The sequence below is a fragment of the Pseudochaenichthys georgianus genome, chromosome 1 (genome assembly GCF_902827115.2).
Source record: "Pseudochaenichthys georgianus chromosome 1, fPseGeo1.2, whole genome shotgun sequence".
NCBI classification, from domain to species: domain Eukaryota; kingdom Metazoa; phylum Chordata; class Actinopteri; order Perciformes; family Channichthyidae; genus Pseudochaenichthys; species Pseudochaenichthys georgianus.
Window position 1 is genome coordinate 17,674,140 of NC_047503.1, and position 25,347 is coordinate 17,699,486.

Genomic DNA, 25,347 nt, shown 5'->3' on the forward strand with positions numbered 1-25,347 from the left:
GCTCCATTAGTCATGCTGCTAATAGGGGGACAGGCCTTACCTGGCTGAGAGTAAATATAGGTTACGTTGTTGCTTAGAAGGACCTGAGAGTTTGGACAGCGAAGGGAGGTGGTGTAAGGAGGCTTGTATTCAAATTCCTCATATCCTCCATCACCAAAGGACCATCTGCAGTAAAACAGAGACAATTTATAATCATTAAATAAGGAACTTCAGAGAAAAATATGGGACTGCGAGGAATAAATGCCCGATAACCATTTCCACATGCGCACACACACACAGGAAATCTTCTCTGACGACGCAATAGAGAAGACAAGGAGAAGTGGAAACTCAAGTCTCAGGAAGCCTCTCTGGACCAAGAATGGTGAGTGTGGAGGGAAACTAAGTGAAAGAGTGCGCCATAGCTGGGAGGGTGGAAATGTGAAAGAAGGAGGGAGAGAAAAGAGTAAAGGAGAGTTGAAGAAAAAGTGAGAGAAAAAAAAGTAGAGGGGAAACAGCAGAGCAGAAGGGAAAATTCTCGTCAGCAATCTGCTCTAACCACACAGTTATAAATCCAAGGACTCTGCATGATTTGACTGCTGCAGAGCTATTATGGTGCACAGGAAGACGAAACACAGCGAATGGAAAAAAGAGAATGAACAGATAGAGGAGAAGAAAGGAGCTACGAACACAAACAGATGCTCTGTTTTCACTCACTAAATTATATTTTTGGTATCAAAACAAAGCACAGAAGATATATATATCTATCTGTCTAGCAGTGGTGGAAGAAGTACCGTACTTTTTGGACTATAAGCCGCGACTTTTTTCCCCATTTTTTTTGTACAGCTAACGGCCACTAGGGAACCTCCTAAATCTATGGATTTTACAGGTAAAATTAACCACCTTTAACTCTATGGGCTCTATGACCGGTCCGCGCCCGCCACCTTTAAGCGGCGGGCTCCAGCAGGAAAAGCTGGAGGCCGGAAAAGAGTGAGACAGGTCGCGCGCCAAAGTAAAAGTGGAACCGAGAGACAGAACGAGAGCAAGACAGACGGACAATTTAGCTGCTGCGGCTTATATGCAGGTGCGCTTTATAGTCCGAAAAGTACGGTACTCAGATCTTGTATTTAGGTCAAAGTAATACCACAGTGTGGGAATACTCTGTTATAAGTAAAAGTACTGCATTGCAAATGTTACTCAAGTAAAAGTACAAAAGTATTGGCATCAAAAAATAATTAACTACCAAAAGTGAGTACTCATTATGCAGATTGGCCAATTTTTTTTATAATATATATCATATGTTTAATTATAATTATTGATGCATTAATGTGTTTATCACAGCTTGTAAATATGGAGCTAGTTTGAATTATTTTGTATGCTGCAGGGTATATTGTGAATTTACTCCAGGTTTAACTTAAGTCTAATTTAAGTGTTGATTATACAGTATTTCACATCATGATTCCAAATCTGCAAAGCAAAGAAAGGTACTAAATAAATGTAAAACCTCATTTTCCCCTCTCTCTCCAAGTGAGGTTCTTACCCTCATTACCTCTGCCCGTCCTACCACCTGTCCTCTGGACCCTATCCCCTCAAACCTTCTTCAGACTATCGCTCCTTATATTCTACCGTTTCTCACCCATTTCATCAACACTTCTCTAACTTCTGGTCACTTTCCAAACAGTCTCAAGGAGGCAAGAGTAGACCCTCTCCTAAAGAAACCCACTCTCAACCCGTCTGATGTTATAAACGACAGGCCTGTCTCTCTCCTCCCGTTCCTGTCTAAAACACTTGCACACGCTGTCTTTAAACAACTCTCCTGTTATCTCCATCAGAACAACCTTCTGGATCCACACCAGTCTGGTTTCAAGGCAGGTCACTCCACAGAAACTGCGCTCCTCGCTGTCTCTGAGGAACTGCACACTGCTAAAGCAGCCTCCCTCTCCTCTGTCATCATCCTTTTGGACCTGTCTGCTGCATTCGACACGGTGAATCATCAGATCCTTCTTCACACTCTCCAAGAACTTGGAGTTTCAGGCTCTGCACTTTCCCTCCTCACCTCATACCTCAAAGACCGTACCTACGGGGTAACTTGGAGAGGGTCCGAGTCCGACCCTTGTCAATTATCTACAGGGGTCCCTCAGGGCTCTGTTCTTGGTCCCCTCCTCTTCTCTCTGTACACAAACTCGCTCGGATCTGTCATTAGCCCGCATGATTTCTCATACCACTGCTACGCTGACGACACCCAACTAATTCTGTCCTTTCCCCGCTCAGAGACCCAGGTCGTCGCACGCATCTCTGCTTGTTTAGCGAACATCTCTCAGTGGATGTCTGCTCACCACCTCAAGCTCAACCTTGACAAGACTGAACTGCTTTTCCTTCCAGGAAAAGATTGTCCCACTCTTGACCTAATAATCAACATCGGCACCTCTGTTGTTTCCCCGACTCAGACTGCAAGGAATCTGGGTGTGACCCTAGATACAAACCTGTCCTTCACTGCAAACATCGCTGCTACAACCCGCTGCTGCAGATACACGCTTTACAACATCCGGAGGATACGTCCCCAGCTGACACAGAAAGCGACCCAGCTTCTGGTCCAGGCTTTCGTCATCTCACGCCTAGACTACTGCAACTCCCTCCTGGCTGGTCTACTTGCATGTGCCATCCGACCTCTGCAGCTCATCCAGAATGCAGCGGCTCGTCTGGTCTTCAACCTTCCTAAATGTTCCCACATCACTCCGCTCCCCCGCTCCCTTCATTGGCTTCCGGTAACTGCTAGAATTCACTTCAAGACACTGGTACTAGCATACCATGCTGGGAATGGATCTGGCCCTTCCTACATCCAGGACATGGTTAAACCATACACCCCAGCATGTGCACTCCGCTCTGCATCAGCCAAACGGCTCACTGCACCTGCACTGCGAGGGGACCAAAGTTCCCATCAGCAAAAACACGTCGGTTTGCTATCCTGGCTCCAAAATGGTGGAATGAGCTCCCCATTGAAATCAGGACAGCAGAAAGCTTGCACATCTTCCGGCGCAGACTGAAAACTCATCTCTTTCGACTCCACTTCGAGCAATAGAATTACTAACAAAGCACTTATATACTAATAAAGGACTGGCTTATCTAAAACTAGTTGAGTAGCACTTGAAATGTTTTAGCTTTATGAAACCTGATGTACTTACATGATTCTGTTTTCTTCAAGGTTGTATTTTGTTGGTCGAACGCACTTATTGTAAGTCGCTTTGGATAAAAGCGTCAGCTAAATGCAATGTAATGTAATGTAATGTAGTGGAGTAAAAGTACACAAATTACCTCTGAATTGAAGTGGGGTAGAAGTACAAAGTAGCATAACATTTACATTCTCAAGTAAAGTCTCTCAAAAATGGTATGTAAGTACAGTGTCGAGTAGATCTACCACAGCTGTCTATCAATCATGATTGTCCATCTATCCCTCTGTTCATACCGGAAGGTGGCGGCCACCGACATGTCGACGAGCACAGAGGTGGTGAGGGTCTGGGTGGAGCCCTGAGGGACCACGTCGGGCACTCCCTTCACTGTGAGGTTGGCCATGGGCTGCAGCCGTTCTACGGTCACGTTGAAATGCTCTGTGAGGGAGCTGACATGGTTCAAGGCCGTCACCTGGAAGAGATGCAACATGAAGACAGATGGTAACAAGTTCAAGTCTTTTGTAACATCCCCAGGATGTGAGCTTTAATTGTGACACAACACAATAACAATGGAGTGCACTGTTGCCTATCAAGCAGAGCTGAAACCATTAGTCTATTAATCAATACGTCTGTCCACCCAAAAATAATCTGCCACTACTTTGATCATTAGTTAATCCTTCTTGTTTTTTAAAATGGGGTGCCGTCATTTAAAAAAATCAATCCCTTCAGTTATGGCCTATGCTAAAATAAAAAGTGTCCCTGTACTTCTGTGCTATTTGCACATATTTAAGGATGGTAATATGAACACACTTGCCGCCTCGAAATGTGCCTATGTTTATGTAAATGAGCCTTCACCACGATCAGGAAGCAACACACAGCTACTCTCAAGAGGAAGTTCTCTCTGTCACGTTTTCATGTCTTGCCTGAAGCTTTTAGGAATCCCTTTCAGCTCTTCAATCAGGACATGCAGCTTGCAGTCTGAAAATGTCCCTTTATTCTGACTACTGTGCCCTTTTCCACATGGCCAATAGAGTGGTGCAGTGACGAGTCCTATAACCCGGAAGTGAGTTAGCCTTTTACCACTACCAGTTCCCTCGTCTCAGAGGCAATGGGATTTCTCCACAGGATCTTGGAAAATAGCTCAAAATAAGGTCTGTGGTTGACACAAATTTAAGAGACGGATCACATTTTATCCTACGACATTAAATACATCAGCAGTGACCCCACTGGTAATTTTTGAAGAGTTTACGTGTCTGAAAAACGATGGTTGTTAACAAGTGGCTGAATAGGACTACAGAAGTTGTCGAGGACGTGCCTGCCTCCTGCAAACTATTCAAACAAAAAGCTTCAACTTGTAACAATTTTAATCTGTATTTTTGAATATGGATCTTAAATTGGCGTGACGTTGAATTACCCTGCTGTAGTTCGTTTATAGCATAACGTTAGCATTTTTCTTCTGGCGACTAGATTTATGATTAGAAAATTATAAAAGTAGGGTAGACATGTGGATATTATCCGGCTGAACAAAACGTGCATTTATCAAACAGGTTCATTTTCCACAGACCTTATTTCGATCTATTTTTCTAAATCCTATGGAGAAATCCCATTGCTTTTTTGTCGAGGGAACCCATGCACTCTATTGCAATCACACGCAAACAGAGCAAATTGCACTCTGCTGTGTTCCAGGCGTGTTTGCGCTGTAACGGACAGGCAGATTCACAGCCGGCTGCTGCAAGTGATGTGCAATTCATGGTACCATTAGAGGCTGCTATCAATTCTTTGTGGATTTGCCCTCAAGTCTCTGGTAACAACCTTTTCGGAAGAAACAGAATGTTCTAAAGAAAACGTTGACGATATTATATTGGTACAAGGTTTTGAACAATTCAAATTCTAATACAAATCACCGATTCAGTTTCACTTGCATGAAATGTCTTTTTTTAAAGATTTAGTCAGCAGAAATACAATAATATCTCAAATCTGAAAAAAACAACGTAATTCCATTCATGTGTTCGCTGACAGGTTTCATACTGTTATATATTTTTCACAGGTTGATTGTGTGAGGCTGTGAAACTGTAAGGTCAGTAATGATACATGGAATGTTGTTACATTTGTATACCGTTTGCCAGTGTTTATATTTAATTCAGACATTAATTATCATGCATTGGTGACAACAGAAATGACAGTGTGTCCGTATGAACAGAACTCACTGTGAGCTTGTAGATGGCAGCGTGCTGGTAGATGACGTTGAGCACAGTGTTGTAGTAGGTGAAGTACGGCTTGTCATCCACTGTCCATTTAAAAGTGGGATTGGAGCCTTCACGCACTGAGGCTGTGTAGCTCTGAAACATACAATACGAGATTATTATAATAATAGATTCATTTTGTATAGCGCCTTTCAAGGGACCCATGGCCGCTTTACATGGTGAACAAACAAACAAACAAACAAACAAACACACAAGAGGGGCAAGTAATAAAGTACAAATTAAATAAATAGCAGTAGGAGTGGAAGCAGGGGGGCTGTGATAGGTTAGGGGTCAAAGGCCATGGTGAACAGGTGAGTTTTTAATGAAGACTTGAAGAAGTCAAGGGAAGCAGCATTGCGGATCTCTGCAGGAAGTGCATTCCAGAGGGTGGGGGCCGCAACACTGAACGCCCTGTCACCAACCGATGTGATGTCAATGCATAACCTTGTGATACAGTAAACACACACTCACCACGACCGACTCCATCAGCACCCTGTGTTCAGGGTTGGGCTGCACCATCAGTTCTCTGAGGGGCTCCTCCAGGTGGATGACCACAGACAGACTGGCTTCCGTTACATTATTATGGGCTTCCAGCTCCACCTGCACTGTACTGCGCTGCTCCTCTGTGTCCAGGGTCAGATCCAGCACTGCGTACAGGCTGGGCTCTGGGACCTCCCCCCCCGACCCTGAGCCAGGCTCGGGCCGACAGAGCGCTGCGTTGGAGGAAAACTCTTTGGGACAGTCGGGCTGGAAAGTCACGCTGTGATTGCTGTTGCGCCGAAAGGCCTTTGTTAGGTAGCTGGAGCGGACGCGGAGCAGCAGCCGGGTGTCGTTTGGCTGCAGGTAGAGGGTGCCATTCTGGGGAGGGGGGTGGAGGACCGTCAAGCCCAGAGGAGGCACCACACGCAACGGGCATGATGCTGAGGCTGACGGCTCAACTGAAGTCACCTGAAGTTGATCAAATTCAAACTCAATTAATATGTTAAAACAACAGAATCACCAAATAAAAAAATCTATCATCTATCTGTATTTATTTAATTATTATTATTATGTAATTCTCATTTTGTCGTTGCCTTTCTCCCACGGGTAGGGAATGGTAAAGGTTTGGGATCGTTATATTGTCCAGTGTTTTTTTGTTCTTACTCTTACCTAACTGACTGGTCAGCTTTCTGTCCCCAGAGTCAGAACTAAACATGGTAAAGCAAACAAACTCCCAGAAACATGCCGGTCCGCTGCAACTCTGACTACTTTTAAATCCAGGCTGAAGACTTTTCTTTTTACCGCTGCTTTTAATTGAACTATTCACATCTTAAACGGCACTGTAACTTTTTATTCATGTATTTTTATTCATGTACTTTTTATTCATGTATTTTTTCTTTTAATGTTTATTTTATTATCTTTTCTTTTTAATGACTGTTTTTAAATGCCTGTCTGAATGTCTTTCATTTTTGTAAAGCACCTTGAATTGTGTTGAAAGGTGCTTTATAAATAAACGTGCCTTGCCTTGCCTATGCACATTACTTGTCATGCCACGTTTGAGCTGTTGTGTTCTGTGTTATATTAGATTTTTATTTTTATGAAGATGTGATAAAAAATGTATACGTTTGCAGTAGGGTAAGGGTTAGGCAAACATGCAAACATTTTTGTAAAGCTTAAAATGTTTTATTTGAATGTGTAAAAAATCTGCCTAATACATGCTGGGGTTTGACATAGAGCTTTGATGTCTCACCAGCAGGCTGTAGAGTCCGGGCTGAGGGAGACCTGCAGACAGCTGTGCTCCCTGCAGCTGGGTCTCACTGTGTCCCACAGAGAGCACTCTGACGGGGCAGACCACCTCCTCCAACCAGCTCCCCTCTCCGTCCTCCACCAGCGCCGTCACATCCAGCTCAGGGTCCGGCAGAGGGTCGCCCTCGGCTGAGGTGCCTGGTGACCGTCCGGTGTTGTTGATCCAGAACCACTCTGATTGGTTGAGGGCTAAGACAGGTTGCTGCCACAGTGAGAGTGGGGAAGATTGGCAACGGAGAAGGGAGGCGGGGCCAGCATCGTGCTGCAGGGCGATGACATCACCACGGGAAACCAAGAGGTCCTCCAGCTGCTCTTGTACCTGTGAGCAATAGTGATCAGAAGGGTGTAGGCGTGAACTTGAACAACACAAGCCTTAACGGTTTAAAATATGTATCTTTCTCGTATTAAACATTTCTAAAAACGACTAAACATATGTTATTCCTTTGTTGAGTAGTCTTACATTATCTCAAATGTACTGAATATTTTTCAAACTTTCAGGAATCCGTCATTTGAACCAAGGTAAGGGTCTGTTTCATTTTGTCGCCACTGTGCATGCGTCAGGGCCGTGCTTTAAGTTCTCAATAATTCACTGTCTTCAATAAGACAACATATTTTTGATACACCTTTTATATGAAAGGTTTCATTCCTCCAAGGTCTGCATGTTAAGTTTTCTGAGAAACAAGCGGAGCAATTCAGGCGCCACACTTACAGTACAGCATCAGAGAAAAAAGTTAATAAATGCTTTATCTTTTAATTTTTTACTAGTTTTATTTTGGAGATAAAACTCCTGAAGGATGAACACTTAAACAAATCCTAACTGGGAGAAGTTGACTCCATGCTTCTTCAGGTCTTTACCAATCTTTGTCTTTCGATAGAGGGATACCATAGCACCAGAAAATTACAAATTCAGTTTTGAACTTATCTAACTGAAAACAACCTGAAATTAAAACCTCCAAATATTTGGATGCTAAAGTAAATCCTCTCACCTGAACGTGTGCAGCTGGTCCTGCCAGTAGGTTGAAGACCACCTCATTCTGCAGGGTGTATCTGGGCCTCAGCGCCCCAGGGGGCAGGCGGTGAGATGCGGTGCAGTTTGGACAAGAGGAGGGGGGGGCAGGGACTGGCGAGGGACAGGCAGCGCCGCTGGAAGGGGCACCACTGCTCCAATCGGGGGCAGGGGGGGGGGGCGTCACCCCTCGTCTCATTGGAGACGCAGACGGCCACTGGGGAACACGCCGGACCTCCACAGCCTGAGACACAAGATGAATCACTTGCTTTTAATTAAAGCTTAAACACACAATAAAAATGTCTTTCAAATTCACCTCCACTGCAATATTTATTAATTAATATATACTATTATATAAGGAGTTGTACACTTTTTATTTTAATTTAATTTAACTATAACTGGTCAAATAAATGCAGTGCAATGAATAGTAAAAAAAACCTTCCTCAGAAATGTTTTGAATTAAAACTAGTTACAAAACAATTGAAATACTCAATCGATTCTATTGAATTCATAATCATTATTTATTTTTTTGTTAAATAACAAGGGTTTTATTTAAGGAGATACTCCTCCCACCCTGGTCACAATCGGTTTGCTCTTCTGCCCTCTGGTAGACGGTACAGATCCATCAAAAGCCGTACAAAAAGACTCAAGAACAGTTTTTACCCGACAGCAATTAGAGAACTCAATCTTATCTAGCACACACTGCTACTGACCTACACATTGCTCATCAACACATATGTATTCGTACATTTATCTATTTTAAATATTTATGAAGCGAAAAACACTGGGATTTTATCTGCATCGATTAATTGTATGTATGTATGTATGTTATGTATGTATGTATGTATCATGTATGTATGTATGTATGTATGTATGTATGTATGTATGTATCATGTATGTATGTATGTATGTATGTATGTATGTATGTAATACATACATACATACATACATACATGATACATACATACATACATACATACATACATACATACTATGTATGTATGTATGTATGTATGTATGTATGTATGGCTGAAAATGTTTTGTAAGTTTATGGATTCATATAGATAAACTTTGGTTGTATTTTATTGCTTGTTATGCACTGACAGGATTGCTTTTCAAATGTCGTTGTACCTGTACAATGACAATAAAGGAATTCAATGCAAAGTAAATCTAAAGCGGATTTACAGTTTTAGCTGTCACGTTTAATCAAACCATTATGTGTGAAGTGTAGTTAAAACAATTAATTGCTGGCTTAAACAGATGGTATCTAGAGAGTATACTCATCTCTCCAATACAAACCAAAAAGTGTAAAAGTGAATGTGTGTTTAATTGTAATGGGAACATAATGAGCGATCTGGGCTGATATCCATCTTGATGAAGGCGAGAGTAAACTTTCTTTCTGTCATTAATAATCCATCTCATTATCTCCATTGACTGCTCGTCAGCGGCTGCGTTCACAAATTCCAAATGAAAGAAAACAACAGAAACCATTTTTTCGTGTCTTTAACAAGTTGCCTCCTCTCTGTGGAGTTCTGCTTATCACATCCGTCATCCGCTCTGTCTGTCTGCTCTATTGAGCCACTCCGCTGCTAGGTCTCAGCGGACACGTTAACAAACAACACAAAAAGCATCTCAGATTTTAGTGCATTGTGCCACGCGGTGTAGCAGCTAAGTGTGGGCTCAGGAGGGAGCTGACCTTGATTGATCTTGTCTACCTCTTCTCCTGTTTTGTCCCACTTTCTGTCTCAATCCAAACTTTACTTTCCTAGTGACCTCCCTTACCACCTCAGACAAGAGTGTGCGTGTCAATGTATTTGTGTAACCGGAGGTGTGAGTCCGAGCAGGTGGCACCTGCTGAAAATCACCATCGATGTGCGGATGATTTTACGTGTCAGGTGTGTGAGTTTCAGAGTTGGGCTCACCGGGTAGCAGTAGGTGCAGGCCGGGGTAATGACAGTGCGGTCTGTAGGTCTGGAATCGGACTTGGACTTGTGAGCTGAGCTGCTGAGTGAGAAACTCCAGGGAGGACAGACGGCCTGCCTGAACAAAGCTCAGAGCCGGGAACAACAGCACCTGAGAAAAAAGAGGGAGAGATGTTTTACGATTAGAAGGATTGAGGTACGTACATGAATAAACAAGCTGAGGTTCCTCCTCACCTCTATGCCACCTGTGGGAGGCTGTGGCGCCGAGAGCGTAGCGGGCAGGGCATGGTGCAATGGATTATGGGAGGGAAACACAGCCAGGCCAACAGTGTAAATCCCTGCATCTGGAACACGCACTGTAGAGGCAGAAAGAGAATACATGTGAAAACAAACGAGGCAGGGTTGAGGTATTTCAAACAATTTAGAGGAGTCCATTTATAACAAATGGTGGCTCAACTTAAGTCAAGAACCTTATTTAAATAGGGTTTACAAAGGTGAAGAGGGCACAAACCTCGGATGACTCAGACTAAACAAAACTACCGTTCAAGATGTTAAAGGAAGAACGCTTCAGTGCACAATGCATCTGCTCGCTGGAGACTGAGACAAACACAGAGGCAGAATCAAAGGCACGCTGGACCCAAGAAACACCACAGTCTGGCACGCACGCACGCACGCACGCACGCACGCACGCACGCACGCACGCACGCACGCACACACACCACACACACACACACACACACACACACACACACACACACACACACACACACACACACACACACACACACACACACACACACACACACACACACACACACCACACACACACACACACACACACACACATACAAATGTATGTCTCCTCTCACTGTTGAGTGTCGTTGCTGAGGTAAACACGTGAAAATGGCAGCAATTTTGCTTCAACAATCAATTTGGCTCTATTTTTCGTCCACATCAAGTATAGATATCCAGGTGGCACATCTAACAAAGACCTGTTTATTTACTACTGCTTTTAAATTCTTAGGCCTATATATTTTTTTATGAATATATTGTCGTATTCCTTTGTCGGTAACAAGAAAATACCATTTATCCTCATGTTGGGTCATTGTTTCTGCTGCTCCTTAAGTAGCAAAAGCCTAAACAGCATTTAAAAGTACAGAGATGCTTCTATAAAATATCATGATGCACCATAAAGCTGAAAATGATGGAGAACGTTCTCTTGATGCTCCTCACACAAGAAGCAATTTGTATCAATGCCAAGAGCCCTCGTAAAAAAAAAAAAAAGTTGGCAGCCTACCTTGGGGGCTAAACTGGCAAACATAAGCCCCCTTGGCGTTGAATTGGTGTGAACTAGTCTGAGCACGTTGATCGAGGGACCCGTCCTGGGCCTCGGAGCCGTTCAGCCAGCGCAACTTAGCTGGAGATTCGACATCCAGCCCCACACCTCGCTCCCTGGGAAAGAAATGGACAGGTTTCACACAGATTAACAATTCAATTCAATTCAAAACCTTTATTTATCCAGGTAAAATCCCATTGAGATCAATGATCTCTTTTTCAAGGGAGACCTGCAGCAGTAGGTTCCACAAGAAGACATAAAAACATAAACAACAGAACAACAGAAGGACGTCATACAGCAAAATGTACAGGGATTACAATTTACATATCTAACCACATGTACAGGTACCAACAGCATCTGATTTTGTAGCATCCAACCGAGCTTTAAAAACATGTAGTGGTACTAGCTTGGTAATTTTCCATTCTTTTTGCAGACTGTTCCAAGTTAGTGGAGCTGCACATCTAAAAGCTTTCTTCCCTAAGACAGTCCTAGCACTTGGCACATTTAATAAAACCACAGCATGCGATCTCAGGCAATAAGTACTTTCAATTCGCAGAGAGATCAGGGAGCAGATATAAGATGGTAGTTTATCCAACATGGCTTTGTAAATGAAAAAGTACCAGTGACTGAGCCTCCGTACAGTAAGTGATGGCAAAACCGCCTTGGTATACAGGGTACAGTGATGCGTAAGTGCTTTACAATTTGTCAAAAATCTCAGTGCACTGTGATACGCAGCATCTAACTTGCTCAGGTAATTGGCAGGTGCATTCATATATAACAAATCACCATAGTCCAGCACAGGTACAAAGGTCACTAGCCTTTTCCTGGCCTCAAGCGAGAAACAGGACTTATTTCTGTAAAAGAAACCTTTTAAGCAGGTTATTTACATGAAATTTAAAAGTGAGACAATCATCAAGCCAGATACCCAAGTATTTGTAACAGGTAACCACTTCAAGTTGTATTCCTTGCGTAGTTACAATATCCAAAGCAGTCTCCGGTGTATTTTTAGCTTTAGCTTTAGAAAAGAGCATTACCTTGGTTTTATCCACATTTAAAAGAAGCTTAAGTTCAGAGAGCTGAGCCTGAATAATGTTAAAAACAGCCTGTAATTTAACAACAGCCTCGTTAATCGAGGGACCTGCACAGTACATAACGGTATCGTCCGCATAAAAATGTAAGGTTGCTCCTTCGACATTTTCACCTAAACTATTAATATAGATAGAGAATAATAGCGGACCTAAAACAGAACCTTGTGGTACACCATTAGTGATGTTTAACCACTCAGAAGACAGCCCATCAAACTGAACACATTGGGACCTTTCAGAGAGGTAGTTCACAAACCACCCCACTGCATGGCTGGATATGCCTATACTGACCAGCCTCTGTTTCAAAATGCGATGATCGACGGTATCAAAAGCTTTGGATAGGTCAACAAATAGAGCTGCACAACTCTGCTTATTATCTAAAATACTCGTAATATCATTTACCACTTTCATTGTCGCAGTGATGGTGCTGTGTTTCTTTCTGAAGCCTGACTGATGTTTAGACAGGATGTCATTTATACATAAAAACTCCTTTACCTGTTCACTCACTAGGCGTTCAAGAACCTTAGCCAGAACTGACAATTTAGAGATGGGTCTATAGTTATTTAATAAGGTGGCCTCCCCTCCTTTTAGTAAAGGCAGGACATAAGCTGACTTCCATACTTTTGGGATTTTGTTCATGCTGAGGGAGAGGTTAAAAAGGGTAGTAAGAGGTGGAGCAATAAAATCTGCAGCTATCTTTAAAAAGAAAGGTTCTACATTGTCCGGACCAGCCGGCTTTTTAGGATCTAGCTTGGTTAAGACTTCACGAACAACATCAACAGTAAAAGGAGTAAAACTGAAAGGGTTTTCCAGACCACATTGTTCTGAGTCACCGACTGTGGTGTTCACAGAAGCAGAGTTAGAAACAGAATGAAACAGAGCCACAGGACACAAAATGCTCATTAAAACAATTTAACATGGTAGCCCTATCCGATATAGTGCCAGATGCTGTGCTAAGGCACGGAGGTAGCTCATTACGGATATCACCAGTGGATATCGATTTTATGGCTTTCCAGAATTTTCTAGGGTTGTTCAGGTTCTTTGTGGTAACTGACAGATAATACTTAGATTTAGCACTTTTGCTTTTAACACCGTGCCAGCTTGACATCTAGTTGAGTGGCAGATGACAGCTGGAAGATTGACTCTTCACTTGAATTATACACAGAAAGATGCACATATATGTCCAAAAAAGCTACAGGAAATGATCATATCTGAAGACTCAATGATGAAAAATCTCATACAGCTTGTTATGAATGTGAAAGTGATGTCAGATGGAAACAAACATCTTCTACAATAGTAGAATCAATTAGTGGGCTCCATAATTGACATTGTAGTGTTATAAAGACGCCTGCCTTCAGAAATCAATAATAATTAAAGCACTCCGCAGGCTGTTGTCCGCACGTCGACGTGTCACGTAGGTGTCTCGAGGACTCGGCTGTTGGCAAATGTGGGAATTTTTCAGGCCGATCGGACAACGTATATAGGAGTTACAGCAGTATCATAAGCATTGTTTTTGATGGCGAGTGATCTGTCGCCATGGCAACGGCATTTGATGACACCCTATAATACGACTAGATGTGTTGAGGGCTGCATCGTTATCAAACCTGTGAAGTTTTGGGCCGTTTGGAGCATGTTCAATGGAGTTATGAGAAGACCGTGTTTCATGGCGAGGGATCTGTCGCCATGGCAACGGCATTTGATGACACCCAATAATACGCCTATATGTGGTGAGGGCTGCATCGTTATCAAACCTGTGAAGTGTTGGGCTCCTGTGGTCTCAGACCCTAATAATGGGCTTTGATTGCCCAAGTAGGGTGGATAGCAGTGTGGCGATGTCAGATACTGAGTGTGTCCCTGTGATTACTAAAGAAACATTGGATTTTTCAATCAATGAGTCCGCTAATGCAGTGGTTCCCAACCTTTTTTCCCAAGAGCCCCCCCAAATGACTCCTGTTGGAAGGGCCGCCCCCACCCCCCACACACTCAAGTCTCACAATGCTACAACTACTGTCACAAACTGGATGACTGAAGTATTGTGTTAAAGGAGGATGAAAGCGTAATTAAGGAGCACTATTGGAGTGACTTTGATGGTTATTGGACTCAGGTTTAATTCATTTGGATTCCCGCTGTATGAAGAAATGAAAGGACGGCACAAGTGGAAACAATTCACAAAGGGATTAAACTGTTTAAAACACATGCTCAAAGTAAGCCGGATTTTGCCGATGTGTTTATGTGGATTCAAAAGTCGTAAATAATCAAAATGGAGGAGACCGATCTGATCGGAGCAACTGTGACAAATAATCCAACTGAAACCGGCATGGACAATGACTGTGTTTTAAAAATGCGCTTATTCAGCAAAGCCTGGTTTGGACACTTTAAGGGCAGAAGAAACATTTCTATCAAATAAAAAATTATACATTTTTGTATTGTTATGCCTTTAATAGCTACTAATTTCAATTTTTATTCAAATGAATTAATCAATTATTTGTTATATTGTATTGTAATGAAGAGACAAGGCTTTTAGTGACAATCATGTATTGAGTTACAATTATATGTAAAAAAAAAAAAAAAAAGTCTAAATATGATATTTGGCCTCAAATCATCTGAGGCCTGGCGCCCCCCCTGCGATCTAAGGGGGGCGCGCCTCCAAGGTTGGGAACCACTGCGCTAATGGACTGCACATTTTCTTCCCAAGCCTTCTGTCAGTTTTACAATGTTAATAGAAAGCAACATTATCTTCCCTCCAAAAGAAAAGGTGCTGTATGAAGGCACACTCAAGGAAATGAAACATCTAAAAAAATGTGTTTGATGCTGTACTTTTTTCTGACATGTCCAGAAATCCACCCGGATAAAAGCAATTTCCTTCCCAGTCTTGTTTTCTTATTTTTTTGGATTAGCCTCTCTATATCTATTTTTTTTTAAACAGGCCTTCTTATATAAGTGAGGGGGTGGAGGAACACATGAGCGGAGGAGGAACAAGCTCCATCTGCAGCAGGTTTTTTCTACTCTCATCCACTTCTGACAACGAGGGTATGGCCTCTATCTCCACACACACACACACACACACACACACACACACACACACACACACACACACACACACACACACACACACACACACACACACACACACACACACACACACACACACACACACACACACACACACACACACACACACACACACACACACACACACACACACACACACACACACACCGTGAACTCCTCCTCCCTGGTGTTAGAGTTACAATGCAGCTGTGCTTTTACAGATGTGTTTTTTCACGACCCTCTACGACCTAAACACCAGAACTCGGGCCTTCAGAACAGCACAAGCCCAGACATTTTTTTTATGGACAAAAGACAAATCCATAGCACACATGACGTAAAGTAGAGAAAGTAAACAGGCAATGCTATTTTTGTAGAAACAACATGACTAATCCTGAGGTCACTTCTCATCTGTATTTAGTTATGCTATGTGGGAAAAAACAACAATGAAAGTATTTAAGGCAGCCAGGAAACAAAACACATTAATGAGTCAATGTAAAAGATAACAAGGACAGCTTCAAGGCATGAAGCTTGTAAAAAAAGCAAGTATTAAAACAATTACTGCCGTTGAAACACACATACAAACACAAAGAGACACTTTCAACAAAAAAACATTCACAAACTGACAGGAGAAGAAAAAGCTAAAATGTTCATTCAAACCTTGCAATTGATGTGTTTTTGTACAACTACAAAAACTGAAAGTTGGCTAAGTATACACAGCGATCTATCGATTCTGCTGCGAACAGCAACATGGTGAGGAATATTGAAATGGTCGGGGATGACACTTTGTGTTGCAGAGCTGGCAGGTTCTCTGTACAGTACCTGATGGAACTAATGCAGAAAAAACTGATAGAAATTGGTGAGAGACTATTTCTGCAGGACATCAGACAGAAAAACTCACTGTGGGACTTTGGGCGACAGAAGGGTACGCAGCGCGTCGAGTCGGGCCGAGGCCAGGTCCCCGCCGCGGTCTGAACACTGCTGTCGCGCATCTGTCCAGCTCAACTCCTCTGGAACGATCTGGAAACAGCGTGAGGACTCGGCGTGGTACTTCCCATCCTTTGAGCAGTGAGGGGAAGCTGGAAAAGGACAGAAACATTCACATGATTTCCCAGATCTTTGAGGTCCCACAGGAAACATCACAGAAAAAAACAGAATCATTGTTTTATTGCTAAAGAGAATATCTTCAAAAACTCGAATTCTATTCTATCCTAACCTAACCCTATTACGATTTTTTAAAGATATAAAAAATAGGAATAAATTCCTGCTTTAACCTTGTGGTACAGATTAATATTACATTGTATACATGTGTACTGTACAACGCATTCGTCAAGATCATTAGAAGTTAAAATACTACGTTCACATACGTTTCACTAGGTTATTAATTTTGCACTGAATGTTTATTGTCAAACTGTCATTAATGTGACCTTTTCCTCTAGGAATGCATCTCCATTTCCATAATAATCTTATTATTAAAATGTATGAAAGTGATTAATTTGGGTGGGAAAACATGGGCTGTATAGTGCATGTGTTCTTTATAGTGTTCAATCTTTGATAAAACCTTGAAATGGACTGGACTTGAGCTTCGAAAAATCTTTGGCAAACACAGACTAGACTAGGAGACAGAAAAAAAAGATGATAAATGAACAGAAGATGGAAAAAAAAAACACTTAAAGGTGGGGTAGGTACGTTTCAGAAACTGGCTCGAGTGCACTACAATTTGAAAGTACACAGCCGAAAAGAATCCGCCCCTTCCTTCAGACTTCCTTACAGAGCACCTCCTCCACACATGAACGTGCACATGACTTAGGTTGGCTATATAGTTCAGGGGAATTGTAAACCATACAAAACAGATAATTACCTGTCCAAGAGAAAAAGAGTGACCACGGCGTCAGATTTCAACTCGGTGTGTATGGGGGTTATTCCCTATCTTTATTCAAGAGCGTGGTATTTAAATTTGAGAGCATACTTTATTGATTTCCTTCACTCAAACCCTGTCATCGCACCAAAGACAAACTAAAGAGTAACCGCCCTTACGGGACGCTGTAATAAGTAAAGCGAACGCACCCACAAGGACACCTGGCCTCCTATTGGTTGAGGGATTTTGACAGGATTGTTGCACAAAAGTTTCGAGCGCGCACAGAATAAATCTGAGAGCAGAAAAAATCTGTAAGCAGCAATATATCTGAGTGCAAGCGTACAGTTTGAGCAGAAGCAGAGCAAATCTAAGTGCAAGCAGGCACTATTTGAGTGCGAGGGCACTATTTGAGTGCGAGGACAGGGTTTGAGGGAAATAAATACATAAAGTATGCTCTCAAATTTAAATACCACGCTCTTGAATAAAGATAGGGAATAACCCCCATGTGTTCCATCAGTAGTCGCCATCGTTGAAAAGCTACTCCGATATTGACTCTGGTTTGAATTCTCCTAGTTTCCACTTTGTTTTTGTTCATAATTTGCTCCGTTACATTATTTCTTTTACCACCAGTAGACGATGTTGAACCTAACTCTGCCATGGTGAAAGTGGCCGCCTGTTGCTGGCGAGTCATTGAAGTACTGCTGCAATGCACGCCCAATGAGGGCAAGAGATACATTTGTGCGTGCACGAGATGGAAGGCTGACAGTACTACGGCTTCCACAGATGAAATTTTGTTATGGATTTTTTGTCAAAGCACTTAAGATATTCATTGCTATCGGGATGTTGAGAGCATTCCATGGAATATAACAAAAAGTGTATCTCGAGCCGGTTTCTGAAACTTACCGACCCCACCTTTAAGAGAGTGGCCTTACTCAGATACAAGGTCACAAATAGTCACAGCCGGACTGCAACATGTTTTGCCTTTCCTATTTCAAAATGTTCTCCTCAAGTTACTCACATAAGTGAATATATTGCCTTGTGCTTTCTGGGTCTGTCTCTTTCTGCTAAAGTTAGTCTGCTTCTTTGTGGCACACTGATAAATCAGCTAAATCCAGGAAATCTTATCGCAAGGATGAGAGGGTATGAAGGAGGGGTTCTGGGAGATGAATTAAGGGGGGTAGGTTGTCTGTGTATTGTGAGTGTGTTTTTGTGTCTATATAACTCTTGAATGTTGAAAGACATTTATCCTGTTTTCGATCATGTTATTTTTCCCACAGAGCTACTGTATTCTACCTTTGGCAACTTGGACACCATCCTTGGAAATCTTCCAGTCCACATCCATGCTGACAGCCCCCCAGCTGACAAGTGTGAACTCTAGGCTCTTATTGGCCACAGCCAGAGGAGGACAGCGCAGCTCCAGCTTGGGAGGAAGTGTCACGGTCACGGTCACTTCTCCTTGTGCAAAGATCTCAAAAACGTAAACATAAAACACAAGGTATTAAAATACATGTTGACAACAAGGTTTAAAAAACATAAAAATAGCTGTTCTTTGATATCCTTTCTCTCTCACCTCCTTGTTTCCAGCCGAGGCCGTCAAACTGATCGAATATTGTCCTGGAAGTCCGTATTTGTGAGTTGCTGCTGTGACCTCTGTTCCTGCTTGGTCGACCCGAGGAGAATGGTCACCAAAGTCCCAGGTTAGCATCACTGGAGTGACAGAGGACGTAGCGGAGAAACTGATGTGGTCGTGCACGCTTTGCAGTGAGAGAAAGTTCAGTGAGACGGCGAAGGCCACCGCAAACACGTCATGAGCCTGAGCCCACCCGCATTCCTGCACAGAGAGGAAACCATGTGAGGAAGAGGAGGTCTTTGTGTTAATATGATTCATTGAAAGTCAATTATTTTAAATGTTCAGAAGTCTATGGTTTTATTATTTTTATGGTTTTAAATTAAAACTTAATAAAACAAATAATCTGCTCTGATTTAAAAATCTTTATCTCCAATTTAGAATTGTGGATAACTTGAGTTATACAGTCAAGCGCCACAAGGAACTGAATCTGTGGATGAAGGGAAGTCATTCAAGCCCCAGAAGGAAGTTGTTGGTTGATTAAAGGAAGGGGTCGAGGAAATCCTGAATGGTGTGTTTACAGAAGAAGAAACAAAGCAAGAGGAGGGAACTACACTTCCTCAGAGTTTAATCATAACATTTTGTGTGCTGCATACCTTCATTACATGGGAGTTTGTACAGGCGGCAGAACACTGAGACTCGCTGATCAAGTTCGGCTCCGAGTTTGTGCTGCAGAGGCACTCGTTCCTCGCCCCCAAGCCCCCGTAGAGGTGGGATGCAGCAAAACACACACTGTTACACTGTTTACGCGTGAAGTTTCCGGGTGTGGAGGAAGAGAAGATAACAAGCTCGCTCCGTCCCCCTCCTCCACTGCTGCTGTCCTCAAGACAACCTGCATAGTTCAGACCTGGAGGAGAAGGAAAGGTTTTCAGACAACACAGTGAAAATATATTTTGTCTTATGATCAATTATAATCTGTCCAAACCAGCAAACAACTATCAAAGAGCTCAACTACTGAGAAGTTTAATCCTCTGGTGTCGGTATTTCTCACCACAAAGATTGCATAATATGATTACAATCATTTGGATTTGATTTAAACAAAAAAAAGCCGAAAATGTCAAATGAATTAGCATTTGCAAGGATTTATTTTGTACTTTCTTTCCTTGTGTGACTTTATTGTAGGTATATTAATGTAGCATCTCTGCAACGTGCTTCGTACCACAGGTGAGCAGGCTGACGTTGAGCAGGGGTCGGTGTCGCAGCTCAGGAGGATGGTTGCAGAGCATGGCGTCCGGGCGTCGAACCCGCACCCCTTTCTCCTGGAGCCAGCTAACCAGCCGAAACAGCTTACAGTCACAATCAAAGGGGTTACTGCTCAGGTCACTGGGGGAGAGGAGGACAGGGAGGAAGGGGATCATTCATGGGGAAACATGAGATGTTTACATGTTAATCAAATTGTATGGTATGGGCTCATGGTAAAAAAAAGAGCAATAAAGCTGGAATCCATTATTTCAAATTAATTTTTAATAAGCTACAACAACTATGGTAGAACATTTGGAGTCTTCTAATGCAATTAGCTAACTAATTAGGCAGTGGGATTTTCCACAATTGGTCATAAAAGTTATATGCTAGTGTTAGCATAACCACAGAAAATGCACTGGTCTTAACTCGTAACAACTTAAAAAAAGCAGGGTAAATACATGGAGCAATAGATGGAAGTGGGAGAGAAAAACCTTTCAAGAAAAAAACAAGTCTGAAATAAAGCTTCATTCATCTTGAGCGTAGGCGAGGTAACTGGAAACATGCTGCTTATCTAAGCATGTGTGATCAGAGGCGTAACATAATGCTTTAATACATCGGTGTACAAATAGGGTCAGCTTCAGCGTCAGACAGCCGAAGACCGACAAAGACATTGGAGTCCTGCGGGAGTCACGAGGGTGGCAAAGAGGAGGCAAATCCTACTCTGATTGAGCTAAGTACTGCTGGTGTCTTATTTTTATTTTCTTTAGTTTTTTAGCCCCTCAGGCTATAATCATGTGTATTTTCTCCATTCCTGTTCATCTGTCTTCTCGCAATTATCACTGGCCCTGTGTATCTCCTAATCGCTATAACCGGCCTGCTCTCGTCTATCCCACGTGCTCCACTGACATCCAACATCTAGTTTCAGGCGGCCTGTGGAACTGCCAGTCAGCTGTTCCTAAGGCTGACTTCATCTCTGGCTACGCTTCCCTGCAGTCCCTGGATTTCCTTGCTCTCACTGACACTTGGATTACTCCATTCAACACATCCACCCCAGCAGCTCTCTCCACAGCATATTCCTTCTCCCATACACCCAGACCCACTGGCAGAGGAGGTGGCACTGGTCTCCTGCTCTCTCCCAAATGGAGCTTTTCCCTCTTCAAGCTACCTAACTTCGCTCCTTCCACCTTTGAATTCCATGCCGTAACAGTAACCCATCCTATACAATTAACCATTGTTGTTCTCTACCGTCCACCAGGAGCCTTGGGGGACTTCTTGGAGGAATTAGATCATCTCCTCTCACACATCCCTGAAACTGGCCCTCCCGCTGTACTTCTCGGAGACTTCAACCTCCAGACAGGGAAGATAGACGAACTAACATCTCTGTTAACCGCCTTTGCTTTCTCACTGTCTCCGTCCCCACCAACTCATAAAGCTGGCAATGTCCTTGATCTCATATTCTCAAGGAACTGCGCTACTTCTAACCTCTCTGTAAACCCGCTCCACACCTCCGATCACTTCTTCATTTCATTCTCTCTACCTCTTTCCAAACATAACAAACTAATCTCTTCTCATCCTGCACCTGTCCGCCGTAACCTCCGTTCCCTCTCCCCCTCTACCTTTGCCTCATCGGTGCTCTCAGCCGTCGCTTCCTCTGACTCCTTCCAACTCCTGCCTCCAAACTCTGCTGCGGAAACTCTCCTCTCTACTCTCTCATCCTCTCTGGACTCTCTCTGTCCTCTCACATCTCGGCAGGCTCGTCAGTCCCCTCCTGCTCCCTGGCTAAATGACGCACTGCGTGCTAATAGAACCGTCCTTCGGGCAGCAGAGCGGAAACGGTGGAAATCCAAACACCGCGACGACCTCCTAACCTATCAGGCTCTCCTCTCCTCTTTCTCTGCTTCGATCTCTCAGGCAAAAAGCACTTTCTTTCAAGATAAGATCCAATCTTCCTATTCCAATCCTAAAAAACTATTTTCCATCTTCTCCACCCTCTTGGACCCTCCCAAAGCCCCTCCCCCCTCCTCCCTTCTGTCAAGCGACTTTGTTAACCACTTTGAAAAAAAGGTTGATGATATTCGCTCTTCTTTTTCTGACTCACCTTTACTCACCGCCGGGTCACCAGACCCTCCTTCCACCCGCACACTAACCTCCTTTTCCCCTCTTTCTCCAAGTGAGGTTCTTACCCTCATTACCTCTGCCCGCCCTACCCCCTGTCCTCTGGACCCTATCCCCTCAAACCTCCTTCAGACTATCGCTCCTGATATTCTACCGTTTCTCACCCATTTCATCAACACTTCTCTAACTTCTGGTCACTTTCAAAACAGTCTCAAGGAGGCAAGAGTAAACCCTCTCCTGAAGAAACCCACTCTCAACCCGTCTGATGTTATAAACTACAGGCCTGTCTCTCTCCTCCCGTTCCTGTCTAAAACACTTGAACGCGCTGTCTTTAAACAACTCTCCTGTTATCTCCATCAGAACAACCTTCTGGATCCGCACCAGTCTGGTTTCAAGGCAGGCCACTCCACAGAAACTGCTCTCATTGCTGTCACTGAGGAACTGCACACTACTAAAGCAGCATCCCTCTCCTCTGTCATCATCCTGTTGGACCCGTCTGCTGCATTCGACACGGTGAACCATCAGATCCTCCTTCGCACTCTCCAAGAACTTGGAGTTTCAGGCTCTGCACTTTCCCTCCTCACCTCATACCTCAAAGACCATACCTACAGGGTAACTTGGAGAGGGTCCGAGTCCGACCCTTGTCAATTAACTACAGGGGTCCCTCAGGGCTCTGTTCTTGGTCCCCTCCTCTTCTCCCTGTACACAAACTCGCTCGGATCAGTCATTAACCCGCATGGTTTTTCATACCACTGCTACGCTGACGACACCCAATTAATTCTGTCCTTTCCCCGCTCAGAGACCCAGGTCGTCGCACGCATCTCTGCTTGTTTAGCGAACATCTCTCAGTGGATGTCTGCTCACCACCTCAAGCTCAACCTTGACAAAACTGAACTGCTTTTCCTTCCGGGAAAAGATTGTCCCACTCTTGACCTGACTATCAACATCGGCACCTCTGTTGTTTCCCCGACTCAGACTGCAAGGAATCTGGGTGTGATCCTAGATAACAACCTGTCCTTCACTGCAAACATCGCTGCTACAACCCGCTGCTGCAGATACACGCTTTACAACATCAGGAAGATACGTCCCCAGCTGACCCAGAAAGCGACCCAGCTTCTGGTCCAGGCTTTCGTCACCTCACGCCTAGACTACTGCAACTCCCTCCTGGCTGGTCCACCTGCATGTGCCATCCGACCTCTGCAGCTCATCCAGAATGCAGCGGCTCGTCTGGTCTTCAACCTTCCTACATTTTCCCACACCACTCCACTCCTCCGCTCCCTTCATTGGCTTCCGGTAACTGCTAGAATTCACTTCAAAACACTGGTACTTGCGTACCATACTGCGAATGGATCTGGCCCTTCCTACATCCAGGACATGGTTAAACTGTACACCCCAGCGCGTGCTCTACGCTCTGCATAAGCCAAAGGACTCGCTGCACCCTCGCTGCGAGGGGGACCCAAGTTCCCATCAGCAAAAACACGTGGGTTTTCTATCCTGGCTCCAAAATAGTGGAATGAGCTCCCCATTGAAATCAGGACCGCAGAAAGCTTACACACCTTCCGGCGCAGACTGAAAACTCATCTCTTTCGACTCCACCTCGAGCGATAGAATTACTAACAAGGAACTGCTAACAGAGCACTTATATACTAATAAAGGACTGGCTTATCTATAGCCAGTTGAGTAGCACTTGAAATGGTTGGCTCTATGAAACCTGATGTACTTATATGATTCTGTTTTCTTCAAGGTTGTGTCTTCCAGGTCGAATGCACTTATTGTAAGTCGCTTTGGATAAAAGCGTCAGCTAAATGCAATGTAATGTAATGTAATGTCTAATAATATTTGAATGATCATCTGATTTTTTTTGTTTTTTGGAAAGACAAGACACAAAGAGATGCAGAGAAAGAAAGAAAGAAGTAACTGTGATTACTTACATTTGAGTTAAGTTGCAAAGGTTGTCACATATTCTTTCTTCTATGGTGGGGATGACATTGTTGCTCAAATCGCTGCAGAACACACAAAGCAGAATTCATATTCAAACAAGTCTTTTATTGAATTTCTGATTGGTGGCAATTCATATGGTACTGTCATTATGTGATAAATAATTGTTGTGTGGTGGTGTCTGTTATTGACAACAGAAATAGGGTCATTGGATGATTGGAGATGTGAAGCTGATTCTTCTATGTTATTCTCTAATTGTTGCAATCACACAAAATGTGTTGATCAATGTATAGGGCATTTTCACATCTTCTTCATAAAAACTGCATCAGATATATAACGCCAAATTAACTAAATCCAAAACATCTGAAGTGCTGAGTAAGAGTTAGACTTGTTTCTTTCCGCTTTGTTTCCATACTACTCTCTTTCTTTTTCTTAACTCCCTCCCTCTCTTCTCTATCCAGTAGGCTACATAATGGGGCCGTTGTGTGGCGGTTTTGGAAGGAACTGATGGAAACCACCACTCCTCTCTCAACACACACACACACACACACACACACACACACACACACACACACACACACACACACACACACACACACACACACACACACACACACACACACACACACACACACACACACACACACACACACACACACACACACACACACACACACACACACACACACACACACGCACACACACACACACACACACACACACACACACACAAATCGCCATTCAGTGGGTGGAAGAAATAAGGTAATGGTTGGAGGGAGAGGGAGAAATGGGGCGGGGGGGGTGGAAGGAGGTAGTAGGAGCCTGGAGCAGTTAGCAGTAATTGAACTTAATCGTGCCGTGATTGGTATGTGTGTGTGCGTACATGTGTGGGTATGTGTGTTTGTAGTATACAGTATACAGTGTGTGTGTGTGTATGTTTTTGTGTGATTGCTCTCCGGTCCAGATAGCTTTCTCCAGGGATTTCTGCCTACTTAAATCCAGACTAAACCAGACCTTTCTCCCTACTATTTATTTGTTTTCATCTTCGTCATCCTCCTC

At 43.4% G+C, this 25,347-nt stretch overlaps 1 protein-coding gene across 1 annotated transcript in view; it reads right to left on the minus strand.

The window, feature by feature from the left end:
- The window catches only part of pkd1a (polycystic kidney disease 1a), an 82,896-nt gene that overhangs the window by 34,625 nt on the left and 22,924 nt on the right, over positions 1-25,347 (minus strand). Inside the window, 16 exon segments of the mRNA XM_034102530.1 lie at positions 41-165; positions 3,440-3,615; positions 5,351-5,482; positions 5,858-6,334; positions 7,116-7,490; positions 8,158-8,283; positions 8,285-8,421; positions 10,100-10,250; positions 10,334-10,455; positions 11,397-11,551; positions 16,470-16,647; positions 18,720-18,894; positions 18,997-19,257; positions 19,650-19,900; positions 20,213-20,376; positions 24,282-24,353. Of these exon segments, the coding sequence (XP_033958421.1) occupies positions 41-165; positions 3,440-3,615; positions 5,351-5,482; positions 5,858-6,334; positions 7,116-7,490; positions 8,158-8,283; positions 8,285-8,421; positions 10,100-10,250; positions 10,334-10,455; positions 11,397-11,551; positions 16,470-16,647; positions 18,720-18,894; positions 18,997-19,257; positions 19,650-19,900; positions 20,213-20,376; positions 24,282-24,353 (3,077 nt within the window).